Source organism: the organism of the source record quoted next, unplaced genomic scaffold (genome assembly GCF_019419815.1).
Source record: "Pyrus x bretschneideri cultivar Hongxiangsu unplaced genomic scaffold, Pyrus_bretschneideri_v1 Contig9, whole genome shotgun sequence".
In the NCBI taxonomy this organism is placed as follows: domain Eukaryota; kingdom Viridiplantae; phylum Streptophyta; class Magnoliopsida; order Rosales; family Rosaceae; genus Pyrus; species Pyrus x bretschneideri.
In genome coordinates, this window is record NW_025999831.1 from 2,819,548 (window position 1) to 2,842,067 (window position 22,520).

Sequence of the window (22,520 nt, forward strand, 5' to 3'; positions counted from 1 at the left end):
GTTTTTAGTGTTCACACTCTTCCTATGTCATAATCATATCTCATTGATTAATACATTTTATCAACTCTATTATCTCTTCTTCAGTCAATGCCTCAATGATCATATAGATCTTCATTTATTGATTTCCAAGTGTAAATTGGTTCGGTGGTTAGGATTTTTCTCTTCAATCCATTGTGAATTGGTCCTAAACCATTACTGTAGTTTAATTTATAGTACGAATATCGTTTGTATTATAAAAACACATAGCAAACATACACTTAAACACAGGTAGGCTGTTCTTTTGCTTGTAATACAAGTTTAGATTACAAGTCACATTTTTTTTGGCTTGGCATACACGTCGGCTAAATTAGGTTGTGTTGTGGTGACACCTCAGCTAAATTAGGTCGTGTGGTGACACATCAGCAGACAAGGCTAAAAGGACAAGACTTAGATCCCTCTGGATCTTCTCACTGGTTATATCGGAGATCAATTAATACCAACCGTTCATAAAAAATCATGTGACCACAGTTTTTTCTTTTGGGTAAATTACACAGAACTACCTCAACTACTGAGTCATTAACAGTTTCATACCTCGTCTTTAAAAAGTTTCAATGTCATACCTCATCTACAAATTTGTTACAATTTCATACTTTCCGTCAGTTGTCTGTCAATTCCTCCGTTAAATGCTGACGTGGCAAGTGACGAGACCCATTTTCTATTAAAATATTAATTAAATATTTTTAAAAAAAAGAAAGAAAGAAACCCAAACCCAAATCCCATCCCCCCTTCCCATCTTCCCCATCCGTCCCCCCTTCCAAACCCAGAACCCCTCTCCTCGCGCCCTCTCTTCCTCCATCTCCTCCTCCCTCCCATGGCCCTCCTCCCCCTCCTTCTCCTCCTCCACCCTCTTCCCTCATCTACACACCCCACTCCTTAAATCCACACCCATTCCCCCATTCAAAAACCCCAAGTTCGTCTTCCCCCCACCCGAACCCAACCTGCAAAAAAAAAAAAAAAACCCAGACCCCTTCTTCCCCGACCCCCTTCTCCTTGCACCCACCCTCTCGGGGAAGATGAAGATGGTTTTTTTTTTTTTTTTTTTTTTTTGGGTTGGGGCTCGGGTTGGGGGGGGGGGAGAGGTTTAGGAGGAGGAGGAGGAGGGGGGGACGAGCGCCATGGGAAAGAGGAGGAAGAGAGGGCGGCATGGGTTTGGCCCCGGGGGGGGGGATGGGTTTGGGTTTTATTTATTTATTTTTTTACGACAGACAACTAACTAAAGGTATGAAATTGTAACAAATTCGTAAATGAGGTATGCCATTGAAAATTTTTAAAGACGAGGTATAAAACTATTAATGACCCAATGGTTGAGGTAGTTCTGTGTAATTTACCCTTTTGCTTTTTTATATTTTTCAAGCAAAACAAAGCTGCCTTACTGTTGAAATATAAAAAAGAAAAAAATGTGACCACACAATTTTTGATGAATGGTTGGTGTTAACAGATCCCCCGGATCACCAGTGAGGAGTCCCGGAGAGGATCTACAAAAGGACACAAGAACTTTGCTTGTTTGAACCGCAAGCAAACAGGATGAAGTTTTGATTCACAAGCAAAGCCAACGGAGTAAAAAGGAAGTTGGTGCAAACATAGTAACCCAAACAAAATAAGAATAATAATTAAAAAAATGAGTATGTAATTACAGTTTTGATAACAAATCAAGGGAGAGAAATCAAGAGGGGGTGGAGATTCTTTTGCTTGGGTGGATATCCAAAGAAATCCCGCAACCCAAACGCTCCCTCTGTTTATACATTCATTCAGTTCATCTTTATATAATATGCAGACTCATGATCGATCATCCTACACTGATATGCTTACCAAAACTCTGTTTTACCCCCAAAAAACCAAATGTGTTTCGAAAAACAAATTACAACGACGCAGAAGAAAGAACTGTATTTACCATTATCAATTACTGTTTACAGTGAAGACATTCATCTTTTTTTTCCGCCTTTTTTTTCTTTCGTCGGGGGAGAAATTTAATTTTGAGAGAGGGAGAGAGTGAGAGAGAGACCAGTATCTTCATTGACAAGTAGAGAAGTGAGCTCCAAGCATTCTACAAGCTACTTCCATCAATTTCCCTGAAAATATAAGTGGAAAAAGGAAAAAATAATAAGTCAACTGAATAAATCTGTAATATCAAATGCAAATAAATAAAATAAAAATAAATAAATAAAATAAAAAACCATGCCAGCTGACTTCTCAATTAGCAGAAGCAAATGGGAATTAATTAAGGGACAGGATGTGGTGTGGTGGGTCATATAGCATTAGGTCACAGCTGGGTATTGCTCGGCTGGCGTCACATGGAATCAGAGACCGGTGGTAGTGGAAGTGTCCATGTCCTCGCCCACACTCCAAAGTCCGTGACATCAAACATTTTATGCTTTTGCACCGACAGTATTTGCTGCCTAACCCTAACTTCCAAGCTTCCTCCTTCTACCCCCAAGAAACACCATGGTCACATTTCTAGCCCTAGAGTCTAGGTGTATGTCGTAAAACGGCGGGGTTTAGAACCCTAAACCCTAATATCGGCACATAAAACATGAGTAAAAACGTCGTGTTTTGTGTTGCTTGTGCACGATTAGAGAACTGATATCCGTTGATTGATATGAATCTCAAGATGATAGATGGTTTTGAGATGGTTCACATGAAAGACTACAACTTGTTAGGGTTGTTGGGTGTCACTTTCTTGGATATGTCTATGCCAATCACACTAGTGACGAATCATAGAAAACCTCCATTAATCAACCATGCACTCCTAATCATTTGTGTCATCTAGCATATAATAAACTGCCCTTTTTTTATTTTTTATGAATGAATTAGTACCAACCCATTTGTAAACTGATTCTCCAGAATTCAACCGAAAACAAAACAAAATGACTAGTGAAATTTTTACTAGTTCCGAGCCTAACCTCGCAAACAAATGCATTTTTATCAGCCCCTCACAACACATAACAAACATCAACTGAATCAATCAATCGAAATCGAATTGAAAAACCAAACGAACAAATCACAGAAAGACAAGGCACGGCACTCCTTGGCTTAAGCTAACAGCAACTGTAGCAACAGTCGTGAGAGGTTCATGAAAAGCTTTGGAAACAAGAATATCATCAGAGGAGGATAGGAGTGTGATCTAAACAAGGGTTATTAGGTGCTATATCGGGAGGGAGAAAGGCCGGAAGAGGGGTTTTGCCATAAGCCTCTTGGAAACTTCATTGACATTGCACACCGAAAGTTCAATTGACGAAAACTTGGACAAATCGAGCCGATAATCCAAGAAAGAGAGAACTAGTGATAAACCATCCCTTAATAAATCAATGATCACATCATCCTAATCACTTCTAACATCTAGCATACCATAATTGACCATTTCTAAACTGTTTCGACCTACTCCACTATGAACATCAATCCTTAGTAGAATTTGACCTAATTTAACCTCAAAGAAAACATCAATTATGACACATTACAAATCTAATGACTGACAAACACAGATTTAAGCAAGGAATCGAAAAACAAGAAGCAAATTAGTAATGCAGAGAAAGAAAAAAGCTACTGAATATACCTCTCCTGGGCTTAGCAGCAACCTTAACAACCGGTACAGATTTCTTCTCCGTTTTGGCCTCCTCCTCCTCCGTCGGGTAAAGCACCCCGTCAATGCCCTGCACCGAAATCCTCCCGTCCGTATAAATATCGGGATCAAACAAATACGCCGAAACGTCCCCCTGCCCGAATTTCACCGACCCATCAGCCTCCTGCGCCACCACTTTATGCGGCAGCCTCAGTGTGTCGTACCGCACCTTCCCGAACCTCTTCACCGAATTATACATACTCTCCTCCGTCTGGTACTCCGGTATGATGTGGTAGTACACAATCTGCTCTGGCGCCCCCGGCTCGCTCAGCTGGTCCGTGGTCAGCTTCGCCATCGCCTCGTCGTTCGGCGCCAGCACCGTCAGCACGTACCCTTCCGAAACCAACCGCCCCATCTCCGTCGCCAAAGACGTCAGATTCACCAGAATGTCCGCCATCTCGTTGTACCCGCCGTAGTGGAGGAGAGTGTGGATAAAGTCTTTCACCTGGCTCTCACCGTCGAAATGGTGTTTGGGCCCGCCGGGTCCGGGGGCGGGAGCGGGAGCTAGAGACGGACCGGGAGCCAAAGCGTCGTAAATCGGCAGAACAGGCGGGGCGCCGACCGGAACCGGAGGAGCCGGTTTCTTCAAGCGGTGGGTTCTTGGGTCGACCTCGGGAGCTCCCTCGGGATGAATGGCGGATATGGTCCGAAGATTCCGCCTCCGGTTGAAGTCGTCCTCGACGGAGCGCGGGATCAGGAGGCGCTCGATTCCGTGGATGACGCCATCGGGTCGGGTCACATCATCGGGTCGGATGATTTGTGCGGAGTTAACCGATTTGCGGCCGGTGGGCTTTTGGGTTGTCAAATGAAGGTGCTCGTGGTTACCGGAAAGGGTCTTGTGGTGGCGACCCGACCCGGAATCAGGCCACTGGGTCGACCCGATGCGGCTGGGGATAATGTGGAACATGAGCAGCGTCTGGAGGGACTTCAGATTGCCGGGTTCGAGCAAGAACCGCTTGAATTCCGGGTCGAGCTGGCGCTCCAAAGCCTCGTTTTTGGGGGCGAAGATGGTCACGTTGTGGTTGCCGACGGCCTCCTCGAGGGTCTGGAGGAGGAGGGCCTTCTCGACGAGCTCGGCCAGCTCGGTGTAATGCGAGTCGAGGAGGGCGACGAGGACGGAGTTGGAGTTGACCGCCGTGGTGGAGGATTTGTTAGATGGCAATGCGGCGGAGGCGGCGGAGGCGGCGGAGAGGATGAGGGCAAAGACGAAGAAGAAGCAGCGACCATAGATCTGGGAGTCCATGGCGCCCGAAAGATACGGCGAAAAAATCAGAGTTGCTGCTGGCTGGCCGGCCGTGGTAATGCTGGAGTTGTAGTTTTGGTGGTGGTGGGAAGTGGAAGCAGATGAGGAGGAGGAAGAAGAAGAAGAAGAAGAGAGAACGGGAGAGAGGAGTTCGGGGCTTGTGAGATAAAGAGGCTTCAGAAAGTGGTGAGAGGCATGAGAGTTGAGTTTGATGACAGGCTGGAGGTGGGGACCACACGGAGACTTCCTCTCTCTCTACAAGTACTCCCCACCTGCTGCTGCTGTGCTCTCTCTTTCCCTCTCTAAGACTAAAAGCCTTGGGCGTGAGATAGTTGAGTTGTGTGGAAGCGAAGCGAAGCTTGTGGAGTTGAAGTCGAAGCCACGCCAGTTGGCGTTGTTGTTGTGTTGACAGAAAAATGTTGGAAAAAAGAGGATGTTGTGTGTGTGTGTTGGGTTGTCGAATGAATTAATAGAGGATTTTTCGGTTGCGGTTTAGTTTTGACTGTGTCGGCTGCAGGATTAGTCAATTCTTATTGGCTTAAATATTCTGTTACTTTATGTTTTTGTGTTTTCCACAGGTGGGTCCCTTGATAAAATGTGACCTTCTTAGGAGTTTCATTTTATTTTTCATACCATCGTCTCTAAGTATAAAGCGAACTCAATACCACCCATGGTATGTTGATGTGGTGTATCGTGATGGTAAAGTAGCATGGTATGTTTTAAGAGATGTAGTAGAAGAGATTCTCTCATGTAAACAAGATGAAGTTTTAGTGACGTCACTGTCGTAATTGTCACGTATTCAAAAAGCACGTATAATATGTCTATTTTGAAGAGAATTATGAGAAGAACAAGACTCGTGGTTTTATAGCCATGAGTCCATTGTGTTTAAAGACATCCGAGGTAGTTTAAATTTTCAAAACTGCATTTTAAATTTTGTAACAAAAATTGGACTTTTCGTTTGTCGTCCGATTACTATCATTTTGACTTCATTTAATTTTCTAAGGCCTTTGAGTTAACCCAAGGTATTTAAGCCATTGCCTGGCTCCTAGTGTAATAATCTTTCTTTCAATTATCAATTAACACAATCAACTTGTTTGGATTCATGCACGAATTTTCTTGTTTGGATTCATAAACATAGAAATTTAGAATTTCCGCGTGAAAAAAACCTTGGAATTTGGGACCTCCAATTCCCAAGTTTAAATTCCATGTACATAGGTGTCATTTCCTAATTTCTATGATTGAGAGCTTAAAAATAACAAATTTCGTATTCAATTTCATTGTTCTTTTAGGCTAAGCAAACAAAAAAATTCACAAATTTTAGAAAATAAAATCCCGTCAATTCAATTTTCGTCATTTTAAAATTCTTTAGTAATCTTAAATTTATTCATCAAAACATAATGTTAGTTTTTTGGTGAATTCCATATTTGTTTTTGGAGGGATTACGTTGGTAAGCCTTTAATTATTTCATCTTGCATCACTTCATACATAAACTAATTTATTATGTAGCTAATTACTTTAATGTGCCACTTAAATACAAGTGCACAATATAAAGAGATTTTTTACTGTGCCGGAGGCCCGCTACACCAAGTGTAGTAGTACTATTGATAAGAAACTTAAAAAGTAAATTTCTAACCAGTTGTATTATAAAGCTTGATGTATCAGGTCGTGTTTGCATTACACATAAAATTTTCTCTACTATACAAAGTTCACATCGTTGGGTTGCATCATCTCTTTTTCTTTTTCGTTTCTTTTTGGCGGGGGTCGCTTGAGGAGTTAAAAGAGGTTTCGTAATTTAAATCCTTAACTAGGTTATTTTCTTCTGACAAAAAAGAAAGTTATTTTCGCAAAAACATAAATTAAAAAGTCCTTTTTATTTTTATTTTTTTATAATCTGAGTTGGTATAAGATGAGGTGGCATGCAAGTTGGTGAATAAAGCTAAGCCGAAGCCGAAGCGTGTGGGTAGCTCAAAAGGCTTCGCGGCAAGCTGTCGGTGTCCTCCGATTTTACAAAGAACAAAATCACGACGAATGCCCTCAGTTCTACGCTAAGCTACAAAAACACCCCTACCACGTCACTCTCTTAAAGCGCGCGTGTGACGCGTGAACATACTTTTCTTTCTCCCCTCGTTTATTATTGAAGCCTCAGACGGCAACGTTTTGTCCACTGGCAGATTGCTTGTCAACCTCACATGTCCAAAAATTCCGTATGTCCACATAAACAAAATGTTGCTAATACAATAAGTTTTTCAGTAGGCCGAGAAGACAGCTTAGTATACTAAGTGTCATATATAAATAGTTGAATTTTTTTTTCTTTTTAATTTTCTAACCAATTGTAATATATATTTATTGTACCGGACCGTATTTCTAAGATACTGAAAATCTCTCTACAAATGCAACCATTCTAGGGTTTCACATTTTAATAATTTGTCGTGGATTGGCAAAGTAAAATATAATTTTGGACGGCACATTAGCGAGATAAAAAAGTTAATTACTTTGGTAAAAGATTTATGATGGTGTAATAATTTGGTGTCTAATGTGGAGGTGTTTGGGTTAAAAATGGCATTTGGACATGGACATGGTTGTTGATACTCTTTAAAAAGAAGAAGATTTGATGATTTAATTATGCTTGTTTGTAGAGATTTCATTTCGTTATGTTAAGTATAACACAATAATTGTCAACTAGTGGACAATAATTCACAATTTAGTGACTACATTCTTTATGAAATTAAGTACCTTATTCAAAGAACCATTACGGTACAGTTTAGTAGTTAAAAACGAATTTCAAACTTTTAATTCACACAATATGTTTTGAATTTGATTCCTGGTGCTGGTGAATCACACGGTGGTAGCCAAGGAAAGGTTGAAATGCCTCTATAAGTCATCGTCAGGCTCCTAAAGGGTGAACTGTCATGACGAAGTTACCAGTTGAATTTTTTTTTATATATAAAAAAAATACCATATTCAAAGGAAAAAGAATATTTTGTCATGTAGGCTCCTAATTTAAAGAGAGAGATTGAGAAAAACATTGTACGCATCCACTTTGTAAAAACTTTATAAAAGAGATTATTAAGAAATTAGTTGGTACAAGGTACTAATCGGGAGTTCTGTGCTTCATGCACTTTAAATGTTTTTTTCAGAATTTATTTATTATTTTATTAAGAATTAATTTTAAAAGTATTTTTGTCAAAAACGTTTTCAAACATTTAAAAACACTTACAAACGAGTCCAAATATACGAAAAAGGGACGGATGATTTTACAAATTATGAAGAGACAATTGGGTTAAAAAAAAAAAAAACAATTTAACCTTTTGAAGCAGGAAAGTTACCAAAGAAAAACCTTTTTTAATTTTCTAAGCACACAATGACACCAACTATTTTGCTTAATTTTTACCCGACCTTTTCCAACTTTTGTAATGTCTCTTTTTCATCTTCCAATCGTTGTGTAACGCATAGTTGGAAAATGATTTAGCAACTTTTGATGTTTTTCCTATAGTTTAATTCATATACTATCACTCTGAGGTTGAGTGTCTTCCTAATTTGGAGATAAAGTTTTTTATTTTCTTTCTCTTTTTGTTTTTTAATTTATGGGCCTAATGATTTGGGAAAAGAAGATAGAGTGGAGTTGCCATTAGAAGTAATGCACCCCTCTTTACTTTGGGAATAAGTTTTCATCTAAATTTGTAAGCGTTGGATTTATCTGGTGAATAAGATATATTTCTTTTTCCTACTGTATATTGAATAAACATATTGCTTGTATTCAAAAAGTAGTTTTCATCGTCATTTGATACTACAGTCTAGTGGTATTCATCTTCATTTGTAACTTGTAAGTGAGAGGTTTTAGGTTCGTTTTAGGTTCGATACTACAGTCTAGTGGTATTCATCTTCATTTGTAACTTGTAGATAATATCATTTGTTAAAAAAAAAAAAAAAAGTTAGTTTTCATCTAAGCTTCAAAATGGCAGTGATCACTATGTCTTTAAATCTAACAATATTTATGATGAACATGTAGACCAAGAATTATTTCAAAAATGTATAAAACAAAGTGTTGTTATTACGTTTTTGGTTTTGTTTCGTGGATGAATCATGATATTGTTTGAGCTTTTAATACAAAATGAAAATGTATTCCACACGATACGTTATGAGCTCGATTTCTAGCACTGGTGAATCACACGATGATGATTAAAGGAATGCTGAAATGTTTTTGTGAGTCTTTTCGACATTTAGAAGGGTGGACTGTCGTAGTGAAGCTATTAACTATTCCTTTCTTTATTTTTGAAAAAAAGAAAGAAAAAAAAAAAAGAAAGCATATCTTGGTCCACAATATTGGTTTAAACCATGTTTTCTGATCACATTTATAAGCTACATGATGTGGCGGTTCATGATCAGATTATTTTTCAATGCTTAAAAAATAGTCAAATTATTAACCGTGACATCATATGATATACAAAATATGATTCTAGTAATTTCAATTTATAGCTCCTTGGATGCTATGGTCTCAGTCAGTATGGCACAAGCAGGTACTTCATTTTAATATTATACATATACAGTGAAGGTTAATGATGAATTGGTTGGGGGTCCTTTGGTCCCCATCGAAACTTTGTCGTGTCGTGTGCCTAATTAAAATACATGGTTATCGTTATTATTATTATATATTAATACTTTAAGAATGGTTAGTTGCACTTCAAAATTTTCATTTGGTATTGTAAATTTTTTATAACTAGAAAGAAAAATACACTTGTGAGGAGTATAGAATGAGATTTTTGGAGTGCTAATAACAATTCTCAATACTTTTTGTGAACTGATAATGCACACTGATTTTCTCTTTTTACCCATCTTAAGTATATTGGTTATGACCATTTATTATGAAAAATGTTATTAGTATTTCAAATATCTCATTCTGCACTCCTTATAAATGTATTTTTATTTTTTTATGATAGAAAATTTGGAATGCCAATTGATATTTTCGAAATGCAAATAACAATTCCCTTTATTATACTTAAATCCCTAAATATTTTTTGCGAACTTAAACATCAGAGGCTCTCTGGCTACTACCACCTTGATAGTTATGAGCGGCAATGCTTGGGCATGAGTGACCGTAAAGACGAGATTTGACACTCAGATTGTTGATCCAAATGTAGACATCGATAAGTTGTCTCTTGAATCTAGACATTGATGAGTGACGGTGAAGACGAGATTTGACACTCGGATAATTGATAACATGTTAGTACGTTTCACAACCCCGACCCTCCCCCACCTCATTCATGGTGATGGAGCCCATATATTCAATAAAAAGTCCGAAATCAACAACCACGCCAACTTGAAGGATTGTAAATGGAGCAGACGGAAAACTTGGCAAAGTGAAACAGAATGTGGGTTTAGACACCTATCGCGAAGTGAAACGGAATGTGAGTTTCGTGAAGTTAAGTGACAATTTTGGGAGGAGACTAAGAGAAGAAGGCTAAATTGCCGTTTGACAACCTAAATTATTATCCTAGCTGAAATTGACTTCTAAACTATTTTTTCGGTAAATTAACCCTTAAGCTATTTGAAATCAATCAATTAACTTAACTGTTAAATTCGATGAAATTTCGTTCACTTTGCTGTCAAATAATAGCATGATTTTACGCTCAAGAGTGAATCACGTGCTAGTCACCTACCTGCACATGCGAGTATTTGACGGCAAAGTTAATGAAATTTCATCAAATCTGGCAATAAAAGGTTAATTTGCAAATTTTAAATAGTTCTAAAAGTTAATTTACCAAAAAATGAAGGGAGATTTAACTAAATACTCCCGATACTGTTCACTTTTAATAAAAAACCACATTTTTACCTTTTCCTGGTACTATTCACTACACCTTTATTTGTCATTTTTTATTAAAACTATAGGTTTTTTTTTACTGTTCGTTAGTTTCTTAAAAATGAATTCAGGAGTCAATTTCAACTAGAATAATAATTCAAAGGGTCAAATCGCAGTTGAAGCACTATTTAAATATGGGCTATGTTGTAGCTCAGACCACCTTCATATGTGATAGGGTCTAACGTGAGACATTAGTAAGAAAATGCAAATGTTGAAATTTAAATATACTACATATACATGTTTTATTATATCAGCCGGCTTGAGAAGTGGATCCTGTTTTGCGAGATGTGAGACAGCCAGTCCATTAGCATGCAAAGCCGAATGTCTGGGACTGGCTGTCTCACATCCCTCAAAACGACATCGCACTCCTCAAGTTGTTCCTGTATTACACAACATAACAGGGGGGAAGACAGAAATCACAATTCAAGAGGACAACCTAGAAAGCATTTGGTACCTTAACTAAAGGGTAGGTAGATTTTACTCACTCAGTTCCATCCTAAAATGTTTTAAATGAAAATTTCAGTGCCCGATTGAAACGAAAAATGTGTAATGGCATACTGGTCTGCAGATTATTTATCATCCACAGGCAATGGACTCAGAAACGCTTCCATAACATTTCTTCTTAGCATCCAAAACAATTCAGTGTCAACATAGACCATCCATATATAATTAAAGCACTATACGACGGGTTATATATGAAAATATATACATAGATATACCCATTTGTAAAATGTATGCGTCCAGATAATTGCTCTTCTGTCAAGACCCCCTCTTCTTTATTTGAATTCAGACCACAATCGAGATAGTTTTGACATACCCAAATCCTTTAACTCCGGCCTGAAGTGCAAAGCATCTCAACCTCAGCATCCCATGTCTGGAGCAAAGGGTAACCTTAGAGTTAAAACCCACACCAAAACTCAGACAACTTGGATCAATATGAAGGGTGTACAAATAAATTAAGATTTGAAACTTAGAAAAACTTCTTGTGAATTAGTTGAATTAAGGTCTTTTGTTATTTCTAACATGCACACAAATAAAAACATGAGAAAACAGACGGCGGCAGAGATAACTGTCATCCTAATTGATAAAGCCGCCAGCTAGACGGCATACAGTAAAATCAGACGTGATCATGTGATTAAGAGCAAGACTGTTGAAAGAGGAATGTTCGAAGGGTCAAGTGATAGGCCTGAGGCGCTGTGCACACACAAAATAGCACGCTAGCACATAATTCAAATCAAAATTGTAAATTCTTACTGCATCGTGGGGCCCTAATAAGTAACAATGGTGGTGGAAACAAGCCGTAAATAAGGTGGCATTGGTGATGAAGTGGTTTACTTCGATACCAAAATAACAAAATTCAAACCAACATTATTACTCACCTTAATTATGAAATGCTGAGGATAGATGCATTGCTGAAACAATTAATAGCAGATCAATGTGAAGTGGAACCTGCGGCACAAGTGGTACCAGGCCTATTGTTGTCACTCAAAGGGTTTTCTCCACGGATCTCTGCACGGTTCTGGTTGCTCTGCTCTGCAGCAGAACCATCTGCATTCTGATTCACTCCAGAAGACTGGTTGTCTGTACTATTATCTCTTGTCTCAAGGCGCTCCATCATTCGAGATACGGTGGCAATTCCAGCATTCACCTCTCTACGAACTTCAGAACTGAGTTCCGACATAGAAGGGCTACGGGAGAACAGCTTCTCCTTCAATCCTCGTGTACTCCTCGAAAACGATTCCTTGTACCTTAGGTACAAATACAACAAATGAAATGGTAAAGAGATAACCGAATGTATACACACATGCACATTAAACTAGTAGGGTGGTGTCCAAAATAGAACAGTGGTCACTTCATATCATACCTCATTGACATGGAATTAAACTTAGATTTCAGAGACTCTGAAAGAGAGTGAAGTTCTGATGGTCCTGCTCTGTCCTGATCCAATGATGAGGCATGGCTAGTAGAGCTCCTACAAAAAGATACTAAATAGTCATACAAATGTGAAATGCCTAGCATGGAAGTGCATAAAGAATACTACCAGTGACTAAATGGTCATATAAAATGCAACACAAGAAAATTATTATTACCAATGACTAGAGGAATTTCCTTGACGATTTCTATGCACGCGTGAAGACCCAGATGGTGAGGAAGAAATTCCGTCAGTCTGAACAGAAGGATATTGTGCACTACTTCGTGATGATTCATCCACATCTGAAGTAAGTGGGGTAGATGGACTTGCTACAGTTATTTCAGCTGGTTCACTGTCCCCTCCTGGGGCATGAACAGGACCAAGAGGAGATGCACTAGGATGTGTAGAAGGTACCAACAAGTGTGGATGACCACGAGCAGATGATCGGCTCCTATGGCTTTCTCTTCTACCATGGTGGTGGGCCCTTCCCATAGAAGCAGCAGCGGCCAAGTGCTGAATGATGCGCTCTTCAAGTTCAGCATTGGTAGTACCCACAGGTAACTGAATTCCATTTCATAAACACATTATATACCATGATGAAACAATATTAAAATTCATACTTTTTGTGAGCATTTGATTGACCGGACTAGGACTGGATTGGGCTCTTTAAGACCAATTCTAACTTGGACCGGATAGTTTGGGATTATACCTTCTTTATGTGGAATTAGACCATCTAACATGACAGGACTAAATAGAACCAACCCAACCCAACTCAAACCAATCCAATCCAATCCCTATCATGGCTTGGACTAATTATAGGTAGGCTATAATTAGTCCAAGCCAACTCAATCCTATGTATCAAACATGCCCTAAATGTTTTATTTTTGTATTTTTGGACAGCCAAACATTGGACACAGCCTTGTAATGCTTTAAAGAACCAAAGAACTATTCCAACAACAAAAACAACGAAAGAAGATGACGAACATGCTGAAATTGAAAATCGCCAAGGGTGGGATGATGAAATATAGTTGCATTTCTAGCTGTCTCCCTAAATCTTCTCTCCCGTTCCACTCCCTCCAGTAATTCTTGACTGCCAAAATACGTACACATTTCAGTTAACTCCAGGTACATAATTATAACACGTCAAAATAAATAATGACAAAAACAAACCTGCAAGGATCCTTCAAGCTAATGGGTTGCCAACACATGGGACATTGAGAGCTTCGCTGGCACCTACATGAATGTATAATATTGTTAAGATTCTGAGAATGTCTACCTGTCCCAATTTGAATAGTTATTGATGAACTAAAGATGCCTTGTAAACGCGTATGTATGTGCATGGAGTTCGTGCAAGATAAAAATTGAAACCCACACATTGTGTTAAAGCCGAGAAAGGCTATGTCAAGTGACCAAAAAAACCTTACAACTGAATCTCTCATAAGCAGACGAGATTCAAAATATTAACATCTTCATGAAGTCATAGTTTAAATTTACATTTGCAGGAAAATGGAACTATGCATAAAAGGAAAATATATTTGCTAAGTCATTGGCCGCTACATAATAAAGAATAGTTCTATCGCCACAATTCATATATCCTCACCCCAACCAAGTTTAAAGGATATTAATCAACTCTCCCACCCCCATCATTCCGTACTGCCACATCTCCTGATCCTTCCATATCCCTAATCTTTAACTTTGCTAAGTAAAGATGGTGGTTTCCATGGAATATGCATAGAAGGCAAAATATATCAGCTAAGGTCACTGGACTCTATATAATAGATAATGGTCATATATCCCCACACCCAATTCAAATATCCCTGCCCCAACCACAATTTTTAAGAATTTTAATCAATCCTTTCCACCCCCATTATTCCCGTAGTGCCACATCTCCTGCTCCTTCCATATCCCTAATCTTAATCTTTGCTAAGTAAAGACGGTGCTGTCCATGGATGCTGCCCATGGTAGTGCAGTGCCCTAAATAAACTTGTACTGCCTGGTGCAAAAACCGGCCTCAAATAGAGGTAGAAAATAGACTCGCTGAAAAGTTAAAATACGTTTAAATGAAAAATCAAATACAAATTAATAAATAAAAAGTATAAATGATGTTAGTAAGATCCATGATTGAAACTAATATCCTTTATACCACTCAAGGATGCAGTGGAGGTGAAACTCATGCTTGCAAGAAGTAATCTGCAAAGCAAGACACGGAATCTGATTAAAGGCAAATCTATATAAGATCAGCGCATGAGTATGAAGCATAAGATTCTCATGTGCAAGGAGAAAACAAAAAGGTGGATACACTTGATATATTACCACTGATGGATCACTGTCACAAAACTCATCAAGGCATATGCTGCAGGCCTCGCCATAATCCTCTTGTATTCCCCCTTCCACAAATGCAACAGCTGATATCATATGACTTTCAGCCTCCTTTGCCTCCATTTTATTTGGAATCTTTGACACACAAAACCCAATTTCAACATTGATCAGTAGAGCGCATCGTTCGTGAAAAGTAGCATAATTAAATCCCAAACGGAATGAGCATCTATTCTCAAAGAGTTAGCCAATCTCAGTTCTAAATATTTTAGAAGTAAAACAATTAAAGCTACAGGCTAAGTTAATAAATTCTCATGAGCAACCAAAATTATAAACCCAATTCAAGGAACCTCAACCTATTAACCGAGGCTGGCGACACTAATATCTTAGGTCTTATGACTCTTATCCTACTTAAATTATCTGGGACTACATCCACCGTTATTTTTTGGAAAATCGTTTCCTAGTTTATCATTGTAACCATACCTGCCTTCCTCTAGTTCCCTTTTTCTATTTGTGAAAACTAACATTCGTTAAATTGAACTGAAAAAGTAGCATTTCTTAAAATGCTGAATTATATCAATGAAAACTGAGATGGAGAAATTCACACCCTGTTTCATCAACACAAAATAAAAACTACTCTTCTGTTTGGATAAAGAAAATCACGTCGTTCTCAAATATGTTGACTGATCCAGATGAAAGTTTGTTTATATTTTAAAGGATTTTCAAATGTTTCATGTAGCATGCAGAACTCCAAAGCGAAAACTATATCCTTCATAGTTGTATCAGAGATTAACAAAAGCTTTGTTAACATACACACATATCATCATTCATCCATCCATTCCATGCATTTGCTTATCCGAATATACAAACACAGTCGCAAATATATGAAATCCAGAGGAAACAATAAACTTAATAACCAAATCCCCTGCACCCAAGTTCAAATTCCCCTCCCCGTAGTTTTTATTAGATTAGAATATCGCTTGAATACAAAAATATAGCATCACTAAAAAATAAAAATAAATAACTCCCTTAAACAGGATGACATTTTCTTTAACATACACACATATCCTCAATTATCCATCCATTGGCTCATTCAATTATACATACATATTCAATTATATGAAACCCAGATGACATAACACTCTCAACAATCAAATCAAAGCAACAACATAATTGAAAAGAAAATCAAAATTCAATCCTAAGAATAAAAAAGATTAAAACTTTAATCAAATTCCAAATAAAAAATTGGTGGGTTTTGATGGGTTTACCACCATTAAGGGGATTAGAGATGGCTGTCAAGAAATTCAGAGAAGAACGGCCATGAAATTGCAGCAGATCGAGCTCTGAATTCCCCAACCAGAAAACCCCACTAGAGATTCATCGCCAGCAAGCCGGCAGCAAACAAAACAAAACCACCCTACAATTCAGCGGTGCACAGTTGATTGATCAATGTTGAAAAAACAGAAGGACAAAAAATATTAAAGATAATTTTACCTTCAAATTTGGGTGTGCAGTGCTGGTTCCTGGTTGGTTTGTTTTTGTTTGGAAAATTTAGGTTTTATATTGCTGTATTATTCACGTAAACAAAATCAGCTTCAGAAAATTACGGAATGCAAAGTGTTTTAACGTTTTGAATGAATATAATCTACGTTTCGACGAAGATATTAATTTCACCTAATTACATGTTAAAATATTAAGATTAGGAACATTATTTTTTTCTGAAAATAATTTATGTTCCTTCCCCACTTCCCACTTTTTTGAGAATTTTCTTTGCTTTATTTGTTTTGTCTTTTTTGTGCGTTGGAAAACAAACCCCAACCCCACAATAACGACATATCACAATAGATGGGGTCACAGGGAGAGCCCTCAAGATTCAACACCATCCATTAAAGAAATTTTTCAGTTCAGTACACGGGACGTTACATCATAAGTTATAGAAAAGTGGAAAAAAGTATTTTTAAATGTCATGCAGCTTGTAAGTGTATGTATCTGTATTCTAATACATTGAAAAAATTTTCTACTCATTGAATCATTGGGAGTTCATCTTTATGGGGGTCATTTACTAAAGTATAGAGCTCATTTTTATGTTTAATTTTAGGCAGATTTGCTTTTATTTTGTATATTCTATGTTTTTGTGATTAATAATTTAGTAGTTGGATTTGTTTCCATTTTATATGAATACCTAGAAGATTTTTATCTTGTTCGTCCTATTATCTTCATTTTTATTTGGTGGACAATTGACATACAAGATATTGTAGTTTATTCAATACAAAATTGGTATATGATATGTAATCATATATACCAAGCTATTAATGTATTTGAAGTCACCCTCATAACCAAAAAAATGAGACCGTTGAGTTAAATCATGAATAAATTCGTTTTTCTTAAAACTATATTTGGATAAGGGAAATAAACTTAGAATTTTGATAAAAGTCAGAATTTATAAATTGATATGTACCAATTCCTTTGTTTGGATTCATAAACATAGAAATTTAGAATTTTTGCGTGGAAAAAAAAAAAAGGAATTTGGGACCTTCAATTACCAAGTTTAAATTCCATGTAAATATGTGTTATTTTCAAATTTGTATGAGTGAGAGTTTAAAAATAACAAATTTTGTTTCAAATTCCATTGATCTTTTTAAGTTAGCCAAACAAGAAAATTCACAAACCCTAGAAAATAAAATTTCCTCATTTCAATTTCCATCATTTTAAAATTCTTTAATAATCTTAAATTTCCTTATCCAAACAGAGTGTAAATGTAATTTTATGCTGACTGTTATCAAATATTAAGACTCATGATAGACTTCTAGTATTCAACATATGACAATCGAATATTTCAAGAATTTTTGGATGTTGGCTACTGAACCGTTGCATAGTTTTACATTAATTGCAACTGATAGGGGTAATTTCAAATGCGTCTGATCGAAAACAAGATTTACTATTCAAATCCAAAAAAAAACAAAAAAATTGAAATCAAACTTTTAATAGTTGTTTGTGGCAATCATTGAGAAAAAATAGCCACTGCAGCCTCATTACGGAGAAATTATTAGATGATATGGTATCACCATTAAGAACAAATAACGTGTATAACAAGCAGGTAATCGTAATTATTTATATATAAATATTTAAGTTCTTACACGCTTAAACGTTTAATCTCTTATTCGAACAGCTCAAGATTTTTTAGATTTCACATTCTGCTTAAAAATCGACCCTTTTTGTGTTGTCTTATTCGAATTTCCGACTTTCTACCCAATTTTTAACTTTGCATCAAAACTACCCAACTTTGCGACTAAGATCGGACAACCTGTCACCCAATAATGATTTCGGGCCCTTGGATGGGATCTGACAGTCACGAAATGTTCGGCACAAATACCTAATGGCAGTGAAGGAAAAATGATAATTTTGGTCTTCTTATAAAGCCTTCTTGTTTCAATAGGGTCACAACTCATTATCGTCACTTAGTATTACGGTTTAAGGATATTTTTCTTCACTTTTAAGTAAGATGTTTTAAATTCAATTCTCGTCAAAGACGATTTAAATCATATTATTGCTAACCCATGTATCATTTTGAAATTGATTTTAAAAAACTTTTATAAGTGGGAAAGTGTTGTCTTAAAACATACCATAAAAATTCCCACGTTTCCCATTCATTACCAATATGAAGTGCAGCCTAAAAAAAACCCGACTATATATGTGTTGAGAGTGAATTTCCCGTCAGGAAACTGGATCTCTACCAGCTGAAATTATAACACATTATTTGTCTATTATTGAGGTACCGTAAAATGCAAGGTGTTTGTAACTCAATTGATTAAAAATATTCACCCTTGCATCTGAGGTTTTGAGTTTAATTTCCTCTTTTTCACGATTGCTTGTACACTCATATACATTAAAACATCACGTCATTCACCGATATTATAACACGTTCACCACGAACGCAAAGTTCTTAAGTGGTCCCGTGTCACCTAAAATCTTCAAAACTACAATTGGGTTTGGAATATATTCTAATTGGCTAAAGAACAAGGACATAGATATTTTAGTGTACAAGTGGCCCTTATCCTGTCTATTATTCACTAATAAAGTTGGCTACATGTATGATTAAGTGCTTTAATTTCGCCCAAGAACATCTCAAATTTACAATATAGTGTGGACCTAAAGTTTTGCAAAACTAGTCAACGCACTTTCGTGGTTTTCATTTTTTTTTTTTTTTGGAATAAACGGTATTATCTACACAAAAAAGAGTGGAAAAGTAGGTTAAGCCTCACAATAACCTAGCAATAATGTGATTCAAATTCGTCTTTGGTGAAAATCAAACCTAAGACCTCTTACTTATAAATAAACAGAAATATCACTTGACACACCCCGACTGGAGTCAAGGCATGTTGGCCAACACCTGAAGGTGACGTAGCCAAAAAGGAAAGTGAAGCATGAAAATATGGGTAAATCTAAGCCAAAACTAACATTTATTTAATCTAAAGTAGCGAGTGCGCATTAGTGGGAAAAATCCATAAAACATAAGTGTTTAGGGCATAGATGACATAAAAGTGTGCAGTCGAAACTAGTTAAAGTGCTTAATACACAACTGGAAAAAAGCCCCCTACACTTATTTATAGATATGTCAGAACCGTCAGATATTCCTTGTACACCACATAGTAATCAGCTAACTAGGACCTAGAGGGGCGAAAAACAAATGGGTGAGTGGGCAAAAACAAAGGTTTATAAAACACATTTACTTTCTTAACATACTAACCCCTCGTCGTAAAACATGTATAGTTTCCAGAAAATCATACTATGTATAAGTATGAAATAAAATGTAAATCAACAGTAAATATAAAAATATGCCAAATCACAATATCTCAACAGTAGGATAATAAAATCAGGTGCTCATCAATCTCTACTAACACATGAGTTCATGCAAAGGGAATATGACATGAAAAGGATTGGGTGTAATCATAATATACGCTCTAGTACTACAATCACGTGAAGACTGGTGCTAGGCGCATCACATACAAGTCGGAGTTGCCTAATGCAATATGTACGACAAGACTAGCACCTACAATGGATCTAAGGTGAGCATGCGGTGCAATGTGAACATACACATGAAGCCTAGCCTTGGTTGGGGTGAGTACTACATTGGTGCAAGCATGCATGATGAGCAAGTATAAAGTATATGGACATGCCATGACAATATATAAATCTCAACAATAATATGGCATTTTTAAAATTCAATAAAACATGGCATGATAGGCATAAAATAAATCTAAAAGCACATGTGGAAACTATAAACTTTATTTATAATATATAAAAACAAATGCCCACTCACTGATACGTCGATGGATCGTAGCCTCCTAGCCTTGTTTGTCCTCGTACCTCCTCGGGGTAAGTCTCACCTATATATGAAATAACTTTACTAATATTTAATTAGGACATACACTAAAAGGTTAGGAAAATCCCCCATAGTTTGCTCAAAAGGAGGGTTTAAATATACGAAAACATTATACTCGACGTCACGGACCCGTACACGTCAAGCACATGCTCTCACGCGCCGCCAGGTAGCGACTACACGCGCGCCCACGCACCTGACAGACTGACATATGATAGAGGAATATTCTGTCAGATTTGATGGAATATTCCGTTAGATATTAACGGCGTCTTAATATTCCGTTAACTTACGAAATATTCTCCTTCTTCTTTAGTTGCCCTCTGCCGTCTGGTTTGTCAGTTTCTGGAAAAATTCACCAGATTCCTGGAATTTTTTTTAAAACTTCATATCTTCATTTCTCAACCATTTTTAACGTACTTTATACGGAATTGAAGCTTATGAAGAGTAGAACAAGTTTATACCTTTTGGAAGTCCAAAAAGTGGACGGAAATGGGCTGGAATTAGCTTGAAGCTCTCAAACCTATTTTAGTTGTCTCAAAACCATGTGTTTTCACGATGGCTCTTCTCCCAACTTAGGTTAGTGGTCAGGGGGAGTTGTGTAGTGGCCTCCAAATCTCCCAAAACCTTGTAACACGAGTTAGAAATTAACAAGGAATCTCCACCTGAGTCTGAGCTCCGAGTTGCTCCACGTTAGAAGCTCAAAACTCATCATTTTAAGATCGGTTTGTACGAATGGACTCATGAGGATGAGAGGAGTTCAATGGTGGTGGTTTGAGACTCAATCTATGAGTGTTGATGATGGTCTTTGTTGTTGCAGAGAAGAGAGAGTTACAGGTGAGGGAGAAAGAGAAAGAAAGATGGAATGAGTATGAATGGAAAGAAATAAAAGAGAGGGATATGTCTAATTGGGTGAGGGAAGTGAGAAGAGTGACTGATTGGTTGGTGAAGGAGAAAGGGCATGGGACAGATTTTTAAAGAGAAAAATGATAAGGTTTTGTACAATTTGAAATCAGACAAAATCTAACGCGTCTTATCAAAAACAATAGTTTCCTACACTGAATAATTAGCACACATATGTACAAATCTACCCGTTGTTAATGCACTTTAACTAAACGTAACTTTTTCGTTACAACTCCGATTCGGGTGTAACATCCCACATCGCCCAGGGGAGTGGATACTGTAAGCCTTATATGTTTATTCTCATCTCTATCTAGCACAAGGCCTTTTGGGAGCTCACTGGCTTCAGATTCAATCAGAACTCCAAAGTTAAACGAGTTCGGGCGAGAGCATTCCTAGGATGGGTGACCCACTGGGAAGTTCTCATGGTCGGGGTCCAAAGCGGACAATATCGTGCTACGGTGGAGTTGAGCCCGGGATGTGACAATTTGGTATCAGAGCCTAACCCTGGGCGTGGTGTGCCGACGAGGACATCGGGCCCCTAAGATGGGTGGATTGTAACATCCCACATCGCCCAGGGGAGTGGATCCTGTAAGCCTTATATGTATATTCCTATCTCTACCTAGCACGAGGCCTTTTGGGAGCTCACTGGCTTCGGGTTCCATCGGAACTCCGAAGTTAAGCGAGTTCGGGCGAGAGCATTCCCAGGATAGGTGACCTACTTGAACGTTCTCGTGTGAGTTCCTAAAACAAAACCGTGAGGGCGTGGTCGGGGCCTAAAGCGGACAATATCGTGCTACGATGGAGTCGAGCTTGGGATGTGGTTGAGGCCCGGTCCAGGATGTGACATCAGGTCTAACTCGCGCTCACACATTTGTAACAATGAATACTAATTAATTACGATATCGAGAAAAATAATTTAACAGCTGAATAACTATGTCCACGTCAGGTTCCACTTTTGCAAAAAAAAGGCATAAACGTCATTTTAAACACTCAAGGAGAAAATTACATGGAAAATTAGGGACAGGTCATCACATCACTAAACTGTAATACTAAGTGACAACACTTTCTTGAATTTGTTTCTACCTTTTCACATTTGTAACTTAGACCTACTCCAACCCTTATAGTAAAACTCAAATTTTAGGTTCTAAACTTACCCTAACTTGGTTCAACCCTTGAGCCAAATATGAGTTAAAACTCAAAACTCATTTCTCGAGCAAATTTAGCCAGGATTCCCCCTGGGTTAGTGGGGCTGCCCTC

General features: G+C 37.7%; 2 protein-coding genes across 5 annotated transcripts; both read right to left on the bottom strand.

Annotated features, from left to right (window-relative positions):
• Positions 1–1,623: 1,623 nt before the first annotated feature.
• On the bottom strand, positions 1,624–5,262 carry LOC103940249 (fasciclin-like arabinogalactan protein 16). The gene is made up of 2 exons (XM_009350340.3): positions 3,590–5,262; positions 1,624–2,108 (listed from the first exon to the last, which is right to left on the bottom strand). Exons 1-2 carry the CDS (start codon positions 4,896–4,898, stop codon positions 2,050–2,052), a joined length of 1,368 nt encoding a protein of 455 aa, XP_009348615.2. The 5' UTR covers positions 4,899–5,262; the 3' UTR covers positions 1,624–2,049.
• Positions 5,263–11,347: 6,085 nt separating this feature from the next.
• On the bottom strand, positions 11,348–16,704 carry LOC103940229 (E3 ubiquitin-protein ligase RHF2A). 4 transcript variants are annotated; one of them, XM_048576511.1, is made up of 10 exons: positions 16,478–16,704; positions 16,255–16,400; positions 14,981–15,121; positions 14,811–14,857; positions 13,838–13,900; positions 13,652–13,757; positions 12,846–13,228; positions 12,620–12,727; positions 12,135–12,503; positions 11,348–11,629 (listed from the first exon to the last, which is right to left on the bottom strand). In XM_048576511.1, exons 2-9 carry the CDS (start codon positions 16,255–16,257, stop codon positions 12,188–12,190), a joined length of 1,167 nt encoding a protein of 388 aa, XP_048432468.1. In that variant the 5' UTR covers positions 16,258–16,400; positions 16,478–16,704; the 3' UTR covers positions 11,348–11,629; positions 12,135–12,187. The 4 variants fall into 4 exon arrangements, with proteins under 4 accessions (XP_048432468.1, XP_048432467.1, XP_009348593.2 ...); XM_048576510.1 differs by having other exon boundaries at positions 11,348–11,646; positions 12,132–12,503; positions 16,252–16,400; XM_009350318.3 differs by having other exon boundaries at positions 16,252–16,400; positions 16,478–16,703.
• Between the last annotated feature and the right edge of the window lie 5,816 nt (positions 16,705–22,520).